Here is a 13,232-nt window from a genome sequence, read left to right as displayed (position 1 = left end):
GGGGATCCCTCCATACTCCTATTACCCCAGAAAGAGAGAGGATCATTTTGTCCATGGAAATGAAGATGCCAGAGAAAATCTTCCCCAGCAAGGTCTTCATGTTGGGGAGAGACAGGAAGAGGCACAGACAGAGGGAGAGGGAGAGGGATGGGGGAGACAGAGGGAAATAGACTGAGAGACAGGGGAAGGCAAGGGGGGTGAAGGATACAAGCCAGAGGCAGAGGGACAGGAAGACCAAGATATGAGGAAACAGAGATGGGAGATAGACTGTAAGCTCTCTGTGGGCAGAAAACGTGTCTACCAATTCTGATGCATTGCATTCTCCCAAGTGTTTAGTACAGTACTCTGCCCACAGTAAGCACTCGGTAAATACTACTGAATGAATAAATACCATTGATGATCCTTTCCTTCAATCTAAGCAAAATCACAAGGACAGGATAGATGGTCAAAAGATCCTAGCCAAATGCACTTGGATCTGAAACCTTTAACAACTTGATAGTCACCGCATCTCCAGGCCCACAGCACTTATATATACTAATCAATCAATCAATCACTCAATCATTCAATTGTATTTATTGAATGCTTACTGTATACAGAGCACTGTACTAAGTGCTGGGATAGATACAAGATAATCAGGTTGGGTACACTCCATGTCCCACTTAGGGCTCATATCTTAATTTCCATTTGACAGATGAAGTAACTGAGGATCACAGAAGTTAGTGACATGCTTAAGGTTGAACAGCAGACAAGTGGCAGAGGCAAGATTAGAACCCAGGGCTTTTTTCTCACACCCTGTGGTCTATCCATCAGGCCATGCCATTGCCATTTCTGGCTGTTTCTATTTATATATGTACATATCTATATATATAGATATATGTATATATGTAAGCCCATGGAAAATTATTTCAATTATTTTGCAACATTCTCCCCTCACCCGCATTTGCAGATCAAAAAGGTGCCCCCTGATAAATGAGAAAACAGCTATTGAAAGCAAAACCACATTGCATTCTAGGTGAGCATTTCCCTTCCCAGGATCTTCTACAGGGCCACCTTCATATCACTGTTCCTCAGGCTGTAGAATGGCGCACAACATGGACACCAGCAGATCTTGAGATGAGGGCGAGTCGAACAGTGGTTTTGGGATAATCGAAGGAACCTTTGGGGAGGAAGAAGGTCATGACGATGAGGTGAGGTAGACAGGTGGAGAAGGCTTTGCACCAGCTCTCGGAGGACCGCATCCTTAAAACTTAAGAGATGATCATGCAAATGAAATGGATGAGGGCAAGACTCGTAATGAGGGCCCAAATGCCCACCTCCGCCATTATCCAATCAGACCCAGTCAGAAGAAGGAAACAGTCACAGGTTTGGGGCAAGAATATTGGAGGTGTATAGAGCAGCAATGGAATATGACTGATTCCACAATGATGGATCAGTCTACTGACCAAGGGGTCAGTCAGGTGGACTAATTGTTATTCATTCCAGTGAATCTTGAAAGTGATATGGCTTCATTCATTCATTCATTCATTCAATGGTATTTATTAAGTGCTGACTCTGTGCAGAGCACTTTACTAAACACTTGGGAAGTACAGTTGGTCAACAGATAAGAGCCCCACAGTGGGCTCACAGTCTAAAAGGGGAGTAGACAGTCAAGAAAACAAAGCAAGTAGACAGGCATCGATAACATAAAAATAAATAAATAAAATTATAGATATATACACATCATTAATAAAATAAATAGCATAATATACACAAGCATATTGTGGGGTGGGGAGTGAGTAGAGCAGAGGGAGGGAATAGGGGCAATGGGGAGGGGAGGAGGAGCAGAAAAAAAAGGGGGGGCTCAGTCTGGGAAGGCCTCCTGGAGGAGCTGAGCTTTCAATAGGGCTTTGGAGAAGCAGCGTGGCTCAGTGGAAAGAGCACGGGCTTTGGAGTCAGGGCTCATGAGTTCGAATCTCAGCTCTGCCACTTGTCAGCTGTGTGACTGTGGGCAAGTCACTTCACTTCTCTGGGCCTCAGTTCCCTCGTCTGTAAAATGGGGATGAAGACTGTGAGCCCCACGTGGGACAACCTGATTCCCCTGTGTCTCCCCCAGCGCTTAGAACAGTGCTTGGCACATAGTAAGCGCTTAACAAATACCAACATTATTATTGAACGGGGGAAGTGAGCTAGCTTGGCGGATATGAGGAAGGAGGGCATTCCCGGTCAGAGGTAGGACATGGGCCAGGGGTTGATGGCGGGACAGACGAGAAACAGGCACAGTGAGCAGGTTAGCAACAGAGGAGTGGAGTGTGCAGGCTGGGCTGTAGAAGGAGAGAAGGTAGGTGAGGTAGTAGGGGGCCAGGGGATGGAGAGCTTTGAAGCCAATAGTGAGGAGTTTTTGTTTGATATGGAGGTTGATAGGCAACCACTGGAGGTTTTTGAGGAGGGAGGTGATATGCCCAGAGCGTTTCTGTAGAAATATAATCCAGGCAGCAAAGTGAAGACTGAAGTGGGGAGAGACAGGAGGGTGGGAGAGCAGAAAGATTTTAGTGAGGGCCATGCTTCATGGAGATCAATGATTTGTCTTGGCTCCAGAATGTGAAGCTGGGGTGGAAGAGCAAGCTGAAAGGGGGAAAAATCTCACTCGGGCTGCTGTTGAGAGACCCAGAGAGCTTTCTTGTGCCTGATCATTTTGAAGTTTTCAGTCACTTCTTCTTAGAGAAGCAGCATGATCTAGTGTAAAGAGCCTGGGCCTGGGAGTCAGAGGATCTGGATTCTAATCCTTACTCCCCCACTTTCATTCATTCATTCAATAGTATTTATTGAGCGCTTACTATGTGCAGAGCACTGTACTAAGCACTTGGGATGAACAAGTCGGCAACAGATAGCAACAAGTCGGCCACTTGTCTGCTGTGTGATCTTGGACAAGTCACTTTATTTCTCTGTGCCTCAGTTCTCTAATCTGCAAAATGGAGGTTCAATCCCTGTTCTCCCTCCTACTAAGACTGTGAGCCCCATGCAAGACTTGATTATCTTGTATCTGCCCCAGCACTTAATATAGTACTTTACTCATAAGAAGAATTTAACAAATCCACAATTTATTGTAATAGCAAAGACAATCCACAGGCAATCCACAGGAGGGAGGACAGGTATTGAATCTCCATTTTACAGATCAGGTAACTCAGACATAGAGAAGTTAAGTGACTTTCTCATGGTTACACAACAGAAAAAGGTGGAGTCAGGATTAGAACCTACATCCTCTGATTTCCAGGCCCATGCTCTTTCCACTAAGCCATGCTACTTCTTGGAAGAGTCCAATACAAGAGAGTTGTTAGACACGTTCCCTGCCCACAGTGAGTTTACAGTCTAAAGGACTAATGGACGAGCAAACATTTCTCTCTTGTTGGACCCTGTCCCACATAACATCCTTCCCAGACTGGCCTTCAGGTCTCCATTCCTGAGGCTGTAGATGATGGGGTTCGTGGCTGGAGGCACTATGGAATAGAACATGGACAGAAACAGATCCATCCCTGAAGGACCATTTGACTTCGGATTTAGAAAGGCAAAGGCCCCCACGGAGAGGAAAAGAGTGATGACGATTAGGTGGGGCAGACAGGTGGAGAAGGCTTTAGACCGGCCCTCCACCGATGGCATTTTCAGCACAACGGAGAAGATACGGACATAAGAGACGATGATGGAAATGAAGCAGAGCAGGGGGAGGCCTGTAGTAAAGGTTGTGACTTCGACTTCTCTGAGGATCACAGTGGAGTCAGCGTGGCCCAGGAGGTGGGGAGCATCACAGAAGAAATGCTGGATCACGTTGGATCCACAGAAGGGCTTGGAGAAGGTGGCGGCCGTGTGTATGAGGCTGGAGAGGCCACCGCTGAGCAAGGAGGCGACCGCCATCTTCCCACAAGCCCATCTGTTCATGACGACTTCGTAGCGCAAGGGGTGGCAGATGGCGGCATAGCAGTCATGGGACATCACGGTGAGCAAGATCATTTCAGTGGATGCCAAAGATATGAAGAATAAAACTTGTAAAACACATCCCAGGAAAGAGATGGATCTGTTGTTGGTCAGGGAGTTGACAACAGACTTGGGGACTGTGACGGAGATGAGACAGAGGTCGATGAGGGCCAGGTTGCTGAGAAAGAAATACATAGGGGTGTGGAGGCGCCAGTCGAGGGCAGTGACGGTGACGATGAGGAGATTCCCCATCAGGGTCGCCAGGTAGACGAGGAGGAATAGTGCAGCGTGGACCAGCTGCAGTTCCCGGACCTCCGAGAACCCCAGCAGGAGGAATTCCGTCACTGTGGAGATGTTGGACATTCCTTTTACAGAGAAGCTGTGGGCACCCTGGGGAATAAGAGCTTTGAAAATGAGAGTGAAAGGGCAAAACCTTTCCAAAACAATTCTGGAGCTACTGGAAGGCTGAAGGAAATAAGAAGAATGCTTATTCCCTCACAGAGAACACTTCACTTGTCCTAATAATAACGATAATAATAATTGCAGTATTTGTAAGTGCTTACTGTGTGCCAAGCACTTGACTAAGTGCTGGGGTAGATACAAGATAATCAAGTCCCACAGAGGGCTCACAGATCAAGTAGGAAGGAGAACAGGTTTTTAATCCCCATTTTGTAGATGAGGGAGCTGAGGCTCAGAGAAATTAAGTGACTTGGCACAGGTCACTCAGCAGACAAGTGGTGGACCCAGGAATAGAAACCAATCCCCTGAATCCCAGGCCCAGGCTCTTTCCACTAGACCACACTACCTCCCTCTTGTCCTGTTTCCTCTAGACTGAAAGCTTCTTGTGGGTAGGGAGCGTGTCTACCAACTCCGCTGCTTTGTCCCTTCTCAAGCACTTAGCACAGGGCTCTGCATACAGTAAGTGCTCAATAAATACTGTTGATTGACTGTACATCTAATCATTGATTTTTATTGCCCTAGTTCTAAATATGTTTATGCCTCTCTTGCCAATTGTCTTGTCTTACGTTGTCGAGTCTTCTCCGACCCATAGCGAAACCATGGACACATCTTCCCCAGAATACTCCCCCTCCATCTCCAGTGATTCTGGTAGTATATCCATAGAGTTTTCTCGGGAAGTGGTTTATCATTGTCTATTTCCATGTAGTAAACTTGAGTCCCTGCCCTCTATTCTCTCCCATGCTGCTGCTGCGCAGCACGAGTGAGTTTTGACTTGTAGCAGCTTTCCTTCCACTCACTAGCCACTCCCCAAGATAGGAATGGAGTGGGTAGGCTTCTGTTGAACTCTTCCTCCAGTAGTCGAGACCGGTAGATTACTGGAAACTCTCCAGGTGTAACCCTGAGAGGGGATTAAGAGTTTAAGATTTTTATGGGCAGATAACATGTTCATTCATTCATTCAATGGTATCTATTGAGCACATACTATGCGCAGACCACTATACTAAGTGCTTGAGGGAATACAATATAACAGAGTTGGGAGATACCTTCCCTGCCCACAATAGGTTCCTTCCCTGCCCACAGAGAAGCAGCATGGCTCAGTGGAAAGAGCACAGGCTTTGGAGTCAGGGCTCATGAGTTCAAATCCCAGCTCTGCCACTTGTCGGCTGTGTGACTGTGGGCAAGTCACTTAACTTCTCTGTGCCTCAGTTCCCTCATCTGTAAAATGGGGATTAAGACTGTGAGCCCCACGTGGGACAACCTGATTCCCCTATGTCTACCCCAGCGCTTAGAACAGTGCTCGGCACATAGTAAGCGCTTAACAAATACCAACATTATTATTATTATTAGGTTTACAGTTCATATGCATGCAATGTAAAGAACGATCTTTTCGCTTTTCTTTTGCTGTGAAACAGCAAACAAATGTGAACAGGAACCTCAAAGACTACCCAGGATAGGTCTGATGAGTAGAGATAAATAATTGTAGTTAAGAACTTACTATTCGTCAAGCACTGTTTTAAGCTCTGGGGAAGATACAAGATACTCAAATCAGACCCAGTCCCTGTTCCACTTGGCGTCTCACATACTAAGTAGGATGGAGAACAGGAATTGAATCCCCACTTTTGCAGATGAGGGAACTGAGGCACAGAGACTTGAAGTGAAGTGACTTGCCCGAGGTCACATAGCAGCCATATGGATTAGAACCCAGGCCCTCTGACCCCCTGGCCTGTGCTCTTTCCATTAAGCCACGCTGCTCGTCGAAACTCCTGAAGTTCCTAGGAAACTCATGGAGAGTAGGCTCCCTGGTCCTCCCCCTCCCCCATCCCTCACCCCCAGTGATCTGGCCACCTACTTCATCACAAAAATCAACGCAATCAGATCTGAGCTCCCCAAAATCACCCTTCCCCCTCTCCCCTCCCCCCCGCCAACCCTCTCCCCTACTTTCCCATCCTTCCCTCCAGTATCCTCAGAGATCTCCTTCCTCCTCACAAGTGCCACCCCCTCCACCTGCTCCTCGGACCCCATTCCCGCTCACCTTATAAAAACCACCGCCCCTGCCCTCCTCCCTTCCTTAACTTCTATCTTTAACCACTCAATCTCCAATGGCTCCTTCCCCTCTCCCTTCAAACATGCCCACGTCTCCCCCATCCTAAAAAAACCCGCTCTCGACCCCACTTCCCCTTCCAGTTATCGCCCTATCTCCCTACTACCCTTCCTTTCCAAAATCCTAGAACGAGTCGTCTACAATCGCAGTTTAGAATTCCTTAACTCCCATTCTCTCCTGGACCCCCTCCAATCTGGCTTCCGTCCCCTCCACTCTACCGAGACTGCTCTCTCTAAGGTCACCCGTGACCTCCTTCTTGCCAAATCCAATGGCTCCTACTCCATTCTAATCCTCCTTGACCTCTCAGCTGCCTTTGACACTGTCGACCATCCCCTCCTTCTTCACACCTTATCTCACCTTGGCTTCACAGACTCCATCCTCTCCCGGTTCTCCTCTTATCTCTCTGGCCGGTCATTCTCGGTTTCCTTCACAGGCGCCTCCTCCCCCTCCCATCCTCTAACTGTTGGAGTTCCTCAAGGGTCAGTTCTTGGCCCTCTTCTGTTCTCCATTTACACTCATTCCCTTGGTGAACTCATTCGCTCTCACGGCTTTGACTACCATCTCTACGCAGATGACACACAGATCTACATCTCTGCCCCGGTCCTCTCCCCATCCCTTCGGGCTCACATCTCCTCCTGCCTCCAGGCTGTCTCCACCTGGATGTCGGCCCACCACCTAAAACTCAACATGAGCAAGACTGAGCTCCTCATCTTCCCGCCCAAGCCCGTCCTCTCCCAGATTTCCCTATTACCGTGGATGGCACAACCATCCTTCCCGTCTCTCAGGCCCGCAATCTCAGTGTCATCTTTGACTCGTCTCTCTCGTTCACCCTACACATCCTATCCGTTACCAAGACCTGCCGGTTTCACCTTTACAATATCGCTAAGATCCGCCTTTTCCTCTCCACCCGAACGGCTACCTTACTGCTACAGGATCTTGTTATATCCCGGCTAGACTACTGTGTCAGCCTTCTCTCTGATCTCCCTTCCTCCTCTCTCGCCCCGCTCCAGTCTATTCTTCACTCCGCTGCCCAGCTCATTTTCCTGCAGAAACGTTCTGGGCATGTCACTCCCCTTCTTAAACACCTCCAGTGGTTGCCTATCAACCTCGGCCCCCCCAAAAAACTCCTCACTCTAGGCTTCAAGGCTCTCCATCACCTCGCCCCTTCCTACCTCTCCTCCCTTCTCTCTTTCTACTGCCCACCCCACACGCTCCGCTCCTCTGCCACCCACCTCCTCACCGTCCCTCGGTCTCGCCTATCCTACCATTGACCCGTGGGCCACGTCCCCCCGCGGTCCTGGAATGCCCTCTCTCCTCACCTCAATCTAATTCTCTTCCCCTCTTCAAATCCCTACTTAAAACATCTCCTCCAAGAGGCCTTCCCAGACTGAGCTCCCCCCCTTTGTCCCTCTGCTCCCTCTACCCCACCTTCACCTCTCCAAAGCTAAACCCTCTTCTTCCCTCTTTCCCTCTCCTCCTCTCCCTCTCCCATCCCACCCCCTCAGCACTATTCTCATCCGCTCGACTGTATATATCTTTATCACCCTATTTATTTTGTTTATTTTGTTTTAATGAGATGTACATCACCCTGATTCTATTTGTTTGCCATTGTTTTTATGAGATGTTCTTCCCCTTGATTCTATTTATTGCCATTGTTCATGTCTGCCTGTCTCCCCCGATTAGACTGTAAGCCCATCAAATGGCAGGGACTGTCTCTATCTGTTACCGACTTGTACATTCCAAGCGCTTAGAACAGTGCTCTGCACATAGTAAGCGCTCAATAAATACTATTGAAGGAACACAAAGGGTCCTCCCTGGAACAGGCAGTTCTGAGAATGTTAGGGTCCCACACAAGGAAAGCTATAAGCATTGAACATCAGCTTTTGGCTCTCCCAGAGGGACTCAGTAATTGCACATTCACTTTTATTCTCTTCTTGCAACTAAAGAGGATGAAGCAACTTTACCCACCCTGCTTCCTACCATATTTCTCATTTGAGCTAGGCAAACACCTAGTTCAGTGATGAGAAGCAGTATGGCCTAAAGGGTCCTGGGAACCAGACAACCTGTATTCTAATCCCAGCACCACCACTGGTCTACTGTGTGACCTTGGACAAGTCATTTAACTTCTCTGTGCCTCAGTTCCCTCACCTACAAAATGGATATTTAATACTTGTTCTCCCACCTACTTAGGCTGTGAGCACTATGTAGAAAGGGAATGTGTCCCACTTGATTAACTTGTATTTACCTCAGGACGTAGCACAGTGCTTAACACACAGTGAGTTCCTAATACCATATTTTAAAATGCTAAGTCAGAACATCAGCCTTGAAGACCCTTCAGCATAGCAAGTCTCCCTTCCTATGAGAACAAAGAAGAGTAGCAGCAACTAACCTTCTGCTCTACAGAATTTCTCTGTAATAATTATAATAATGATGATGGCATTTGTTAAGCGCTTACTATGTTCTAAGCGCTGGGTACATAATAATGATAAAAATTAAGGTATCTGTTAAGAGCTTACTATGTGTCTAAGCATTTAGATACAAGTTAATCAGGTCAAACACAGTCCCTGTCCCACATGGGCTCACAGTCTAAGTAGGAGGGAGAACAGGCATGGAATCTCCATTTTACAGATGAGGAAACTGAGGCACAGAGACGTTTAATGATTTGTCCAAGGTCACAGAGCAGATGAGTAGTGGAGCCTGGATGAGGACCCAGGTCCTCTGACTCCCAAGCCTGGACCTTCCACTAGGCCATGCTTCTTCCACTATCCTTACGTATAAGATAGAAGCAAGGAGGTCCATTCATTCATTCATTCATTCAATTGCATTTATTGAGCACTTACTGAGCACTTAGAGAAGCAGCGTGGCTTAGTGGAAAGAGCCCGGGCTTGGGAGTCAGAGGACTTGGGTTCTAATCCTGGATCTGCCACTTGTCTGCTGGGTGACCTTGGGCCTCACTTACCTCATCTGTAAAATGGGGATTAAGACTGTGAGCCCCACATCGGACAACCTGATTACCTTGTATCTATCCCAGCGCTTAGAACAGTGTTTGGCACATAGTAAGTGCTTAACAAATACCATAATTATTATTATCATTATTATTATTATTACTGTGAGCAGAGCACTGTACTAAGTGCTTGGGAAAGTACAATACAACAATAAACAGTGACATTCCCTGCCCACAGTGAACTCACAGTCTAGAGTGGGGGAGACAGACATCAATGCAAATAAATAAAATTACAGATATGTACATAAGTGCTTTGGGGCTGGGAGAGTGGAAGAACAAATGACTAAATATAATCACAGATATGTACATAAGTGCTTTGGGACTGGGAGGGTGGAAGAGCAAAGGGACCAAATCAGGGCAATGCTGAAGGGAGTGGAAGATGAGGAAAAATGGGGCTTAGTTTGGAAAGCCTCTTGGAGGAGATGTGCCTTCAGTAAAGCTTTGAAGTGGGGGCTGGGGGTGGGGTGGTGATCAGATTTGAGAAGGGTGGGCGTTCCAGGCCAGAGGTAGGACGTGGGCTAGGAGGCAGCAACCAAACAGATGAGATGGAGGCCCAGTGAGAAGGTTAGCATTAGAGGAGCAAAGTGTGTGGGCTGGGTTGTAGAAGGAGAGAAGTGAGATGAGGTAGGAGGGGGCGAGGTGATGGAGTGCTTTAAAGCCAACGGAGAGGAATTTTCGTTTGATGCGGAGGTGGATGGGCTACCCCTGGAGCTTTTTGAGGAGCAGGATGATGTGTCCTGAACGTTTTTATAGAAAAATGATCCAGGCAGCTGAGTGAAGTATGGACTGGAGTGGGGAAAGACAGGAGGCTGGGAGGTCAGCAAGGAGGCTGATACAGTAAGACAAGCAGGATAGGATTATACATTCCTATTGCTCCCCAAAGCCTCTAGTTGCTACATTGGGTGGAGGCGAGGTGGCTTAGTGGAAAGATCACTGGCTTGAGAGTCAGAGGACCTATGTTCTAAACCCAGATCCCCTACTGCAGAGAAGCAGCGTGGCTCGGAGGAAAGAGCACGGGCTTGGGAGTCAGAGGTCATGGGTTCAAATAGAGAGCAGCGTGGCTCAGTGGAAAGTGCACGGGCTTTGGAGTCAGGGCTCATGAGTTCAAATCCCAGCTCTGCCACTTGTCAGCTGTGTGACTGTGGGCAAGTCACTTCACTTCTCTGTGCCTCAGTTCCCTCATCTGTAAAATGGGGATTAAGACTGTGAGCCCCACGTGGGACAACCTGATTCCCCTATGTCTACCCCAGCGCTTAGAACAGTGCTCGGCACATAGTAAGCGCTTAACAAATACCAACATTATTATTATTATTAAATCCCAGCTCTACTACCTGTCAGCTGTGTGACCATGGCCAAGTCACTTAACTTCTCTGTGCCTCAGTTACCTCATCTGTAAAATGGGGATTAAGACTGTGAGCCTCACGTGGGACAACCTGATTACCCTGTATCTACCCCAGCGTTTAGAACAGTGCTCCGCACATAGTAAGCACTTAACAAATACCAACATTATTATTATTATTACTTATCTGCTCTATGACCTAGGGCAAGTCACTTCACTTCTCTTTGTCTCAGCCACCTCTTCTGTGAAATGGGGATTAAGCCTGTGAGACCACGAGGGACATGGACTGTGTCCAATGCAATTAGCTTGTATTCACCACAGCCTGCCACAGTACAGTACAGTGCCTGCTACAAAGGGCTTATTTCACATAGTAAGCTATCAATGAAGACCACTGACGGATTAACAAAATGCTAAAAAAAAAATAAAATCCAGAGACATCAATCTGGGCTGTATGAGCAATTGTCTGACCCAGTGATGGCACTTCTTATTGAGTCATGTCTCCCTACACCTCAATCTTCAATCTAAAAGACTCTCTGGACCACTTCATAACCAAACAAATAATCAGGAAATTTCTCATTTTGCTCCCCACCTGTCTGCACATCATCAAGCCCCAACTGGAAACAGGAAGTGGTGACCTTACCTGACAGGACATGCTGACACCTACAGTTCTAAGAAACGAATAGCAGTGGTGAATCGGAATCTTTTTCTAACCCTCTTATACTTTCATGGATACCAAGTTCTTCAACTCACACGTCCCTTCCTCTTGTTTTGCCCAGTGATCCCATCAGCATCATCAGGATAATAGGAGAAGAGGCTGGAAAACACAGTTGATTTGAAGCCATCAGTGTAGGGAGGATGAAAATCAATGGGAATGGAGGCCGACCTTCTCCATCCTCTTGCTAAAATGGAAACACTTCAAAGACCTGGATGACTGGACCAGGCTACAGACGAACCTGGTTGTTTTGTCTTTGAAGATCACCGTGGGTGAAGACTTTAATGGCTGAGGATCAGACCTCTTAGCTGGTGTTTCTGGAGACTTTAATCCCAGGGTTCCAAGGAAGTAGCCCTAGGGATGTGCTTGGGTTTTCAGAGTCTAATGAATCCCACTGGAAAAGACAGTGGGATTGGCCTTTCTGGGAACCTGGGTTCAGGGAAAGATAGAGATAAGAGATAGAAAAGGGAAAGATGGAGATAAGGAGAGATAAAAGGTGTCATGAGCTCAGAACCCAGAATCGATCAATTGGTCAACCACTGATATTTATTGGGCGCTTACTATGTGTGGAGAACTGTACTAAGTGCTTGGGAGAGTATGGGAAGCAGCATGGGGTGGTGGATAGAGCCTGGGCCTGGGAGTCAGGAGGTCATGGGTTCTAATCCCAACTTTGCCACCTGTCTGCTGTGTGGCCTTGGGAGAGTCACTTCAATTCTCTGTGCCTCAGTGACCTTATCTGGGAAATGGGGATTAAGACCGTGAGCCCTAAGCAGGACAAGGGCTGTGTCCAACCTCATTTGCTTGTATCCTCACCAGCACTTAGTACCATGCCTGGCATACAGTAAGCGCTTAACAAATTTCATAATTATTAATTGTTATCATTATTATCATTACAGTGTCACAGAATCTGCAGGTATGTTCTCTGCCCTTAAAAGGCTTACAATCCAGAGGTGGGAGACAGACATTAATATAAATAAATAACTTCGGATATAGCATTTAAAGATATGTAAATAAGTGCTGTGGGGTTGAGGGGCGGTCAAATATCAAATGCCCGGAGGTAACATTTCCAAGTTCATAGGGGATGCAGAAAGGAGAAGGAGCTGGGGAAAAGAGGCCTTAATTGCGGAAGGCCTCTGTAAAGCCAAGAGGTTCAATTAAGCAGCAAAGCATAGACAGGGGATGTGAAGGTAAAATAGTAAGTAGCTTATCTAGCATTTCCTCAGCCCTTTGATTCCCTCCCATCCTCCCTGACAAGATGGAAAGATTGGGGTCTCTCAGTCTACTATTGAGTGAATAGCTCATCTCCTCCAGGAGGCCTTCCCAGACTAAGCCCCCCTTCTCCTCTGTTCCTCCTCCCCTCCCCATAGTCCCGACTCTCTCCCTCTGCTCCACCCCTTCCATGCCACACAGCACTTGTATGTATATATGTACATATTTATTATTCTATTTATTTTATTAATGATGTGCATATTTCTATAATTCTATTTATTTATATTGATGCTATTGATGCCTGTTTACTAGTTTTAAAGTCTGTCTTCCTCCTTCTAGACTGTAAGTCTGTTGTTGGGCAGGGATTGTCTCTGTTGCTGAATTGTACTTTCCAAGTGCTTAGTACAGTGCTCTGCATACAGTAAGCACTCAATAAACACGATTGATTGAATGAATGAGTGAA

The 13,232-nt window shown here is 47.0% G+C and overlaps 1 protein-coding gene across 1 annotated transcript; it reads right to left on the bottom strand.

The window, feature by feature from the left end:
* Positions 1-3,345: 3,345 nt before the first annotated feature.
* Positions 3,346-4,308, bottom strand: LOC100681848 (olfactory receptor 14A16-like). The gene has a single exon (XM_029057139.1). The coding sequence runs from the start codon at positions 4,306-4,308 to the stop codon at positions 3,346-3,348; it is 963 nt and encodes a 320-aa protein (XP_028912972.1).
* Positions 4,309-13,232: the final 8,924 nt, after the last annotated feature.

Source organism: Ornithorhynchus anatinus, unplaced genomic scaffold (genome assembly GCF_004115215.2).
Source record: "Ornithorhynchus anatinus isolate Pmale09 unplaced genomic scaffold, mOrnAna1.pri.v4 scaffold_344_arrow_ctg1, whole genome shotgun sequence".
NCBI classification, from domain to species: Eukaryota; Metazoa; Chordata; class Mammalia; order Monotremata; family Ornithorhynchidae; genus Ornithorhynchus; species Ornithorhynchus anatinus.
This window is presented reverse-complemented; position numbering and strand designations above follow the sequence as displayed.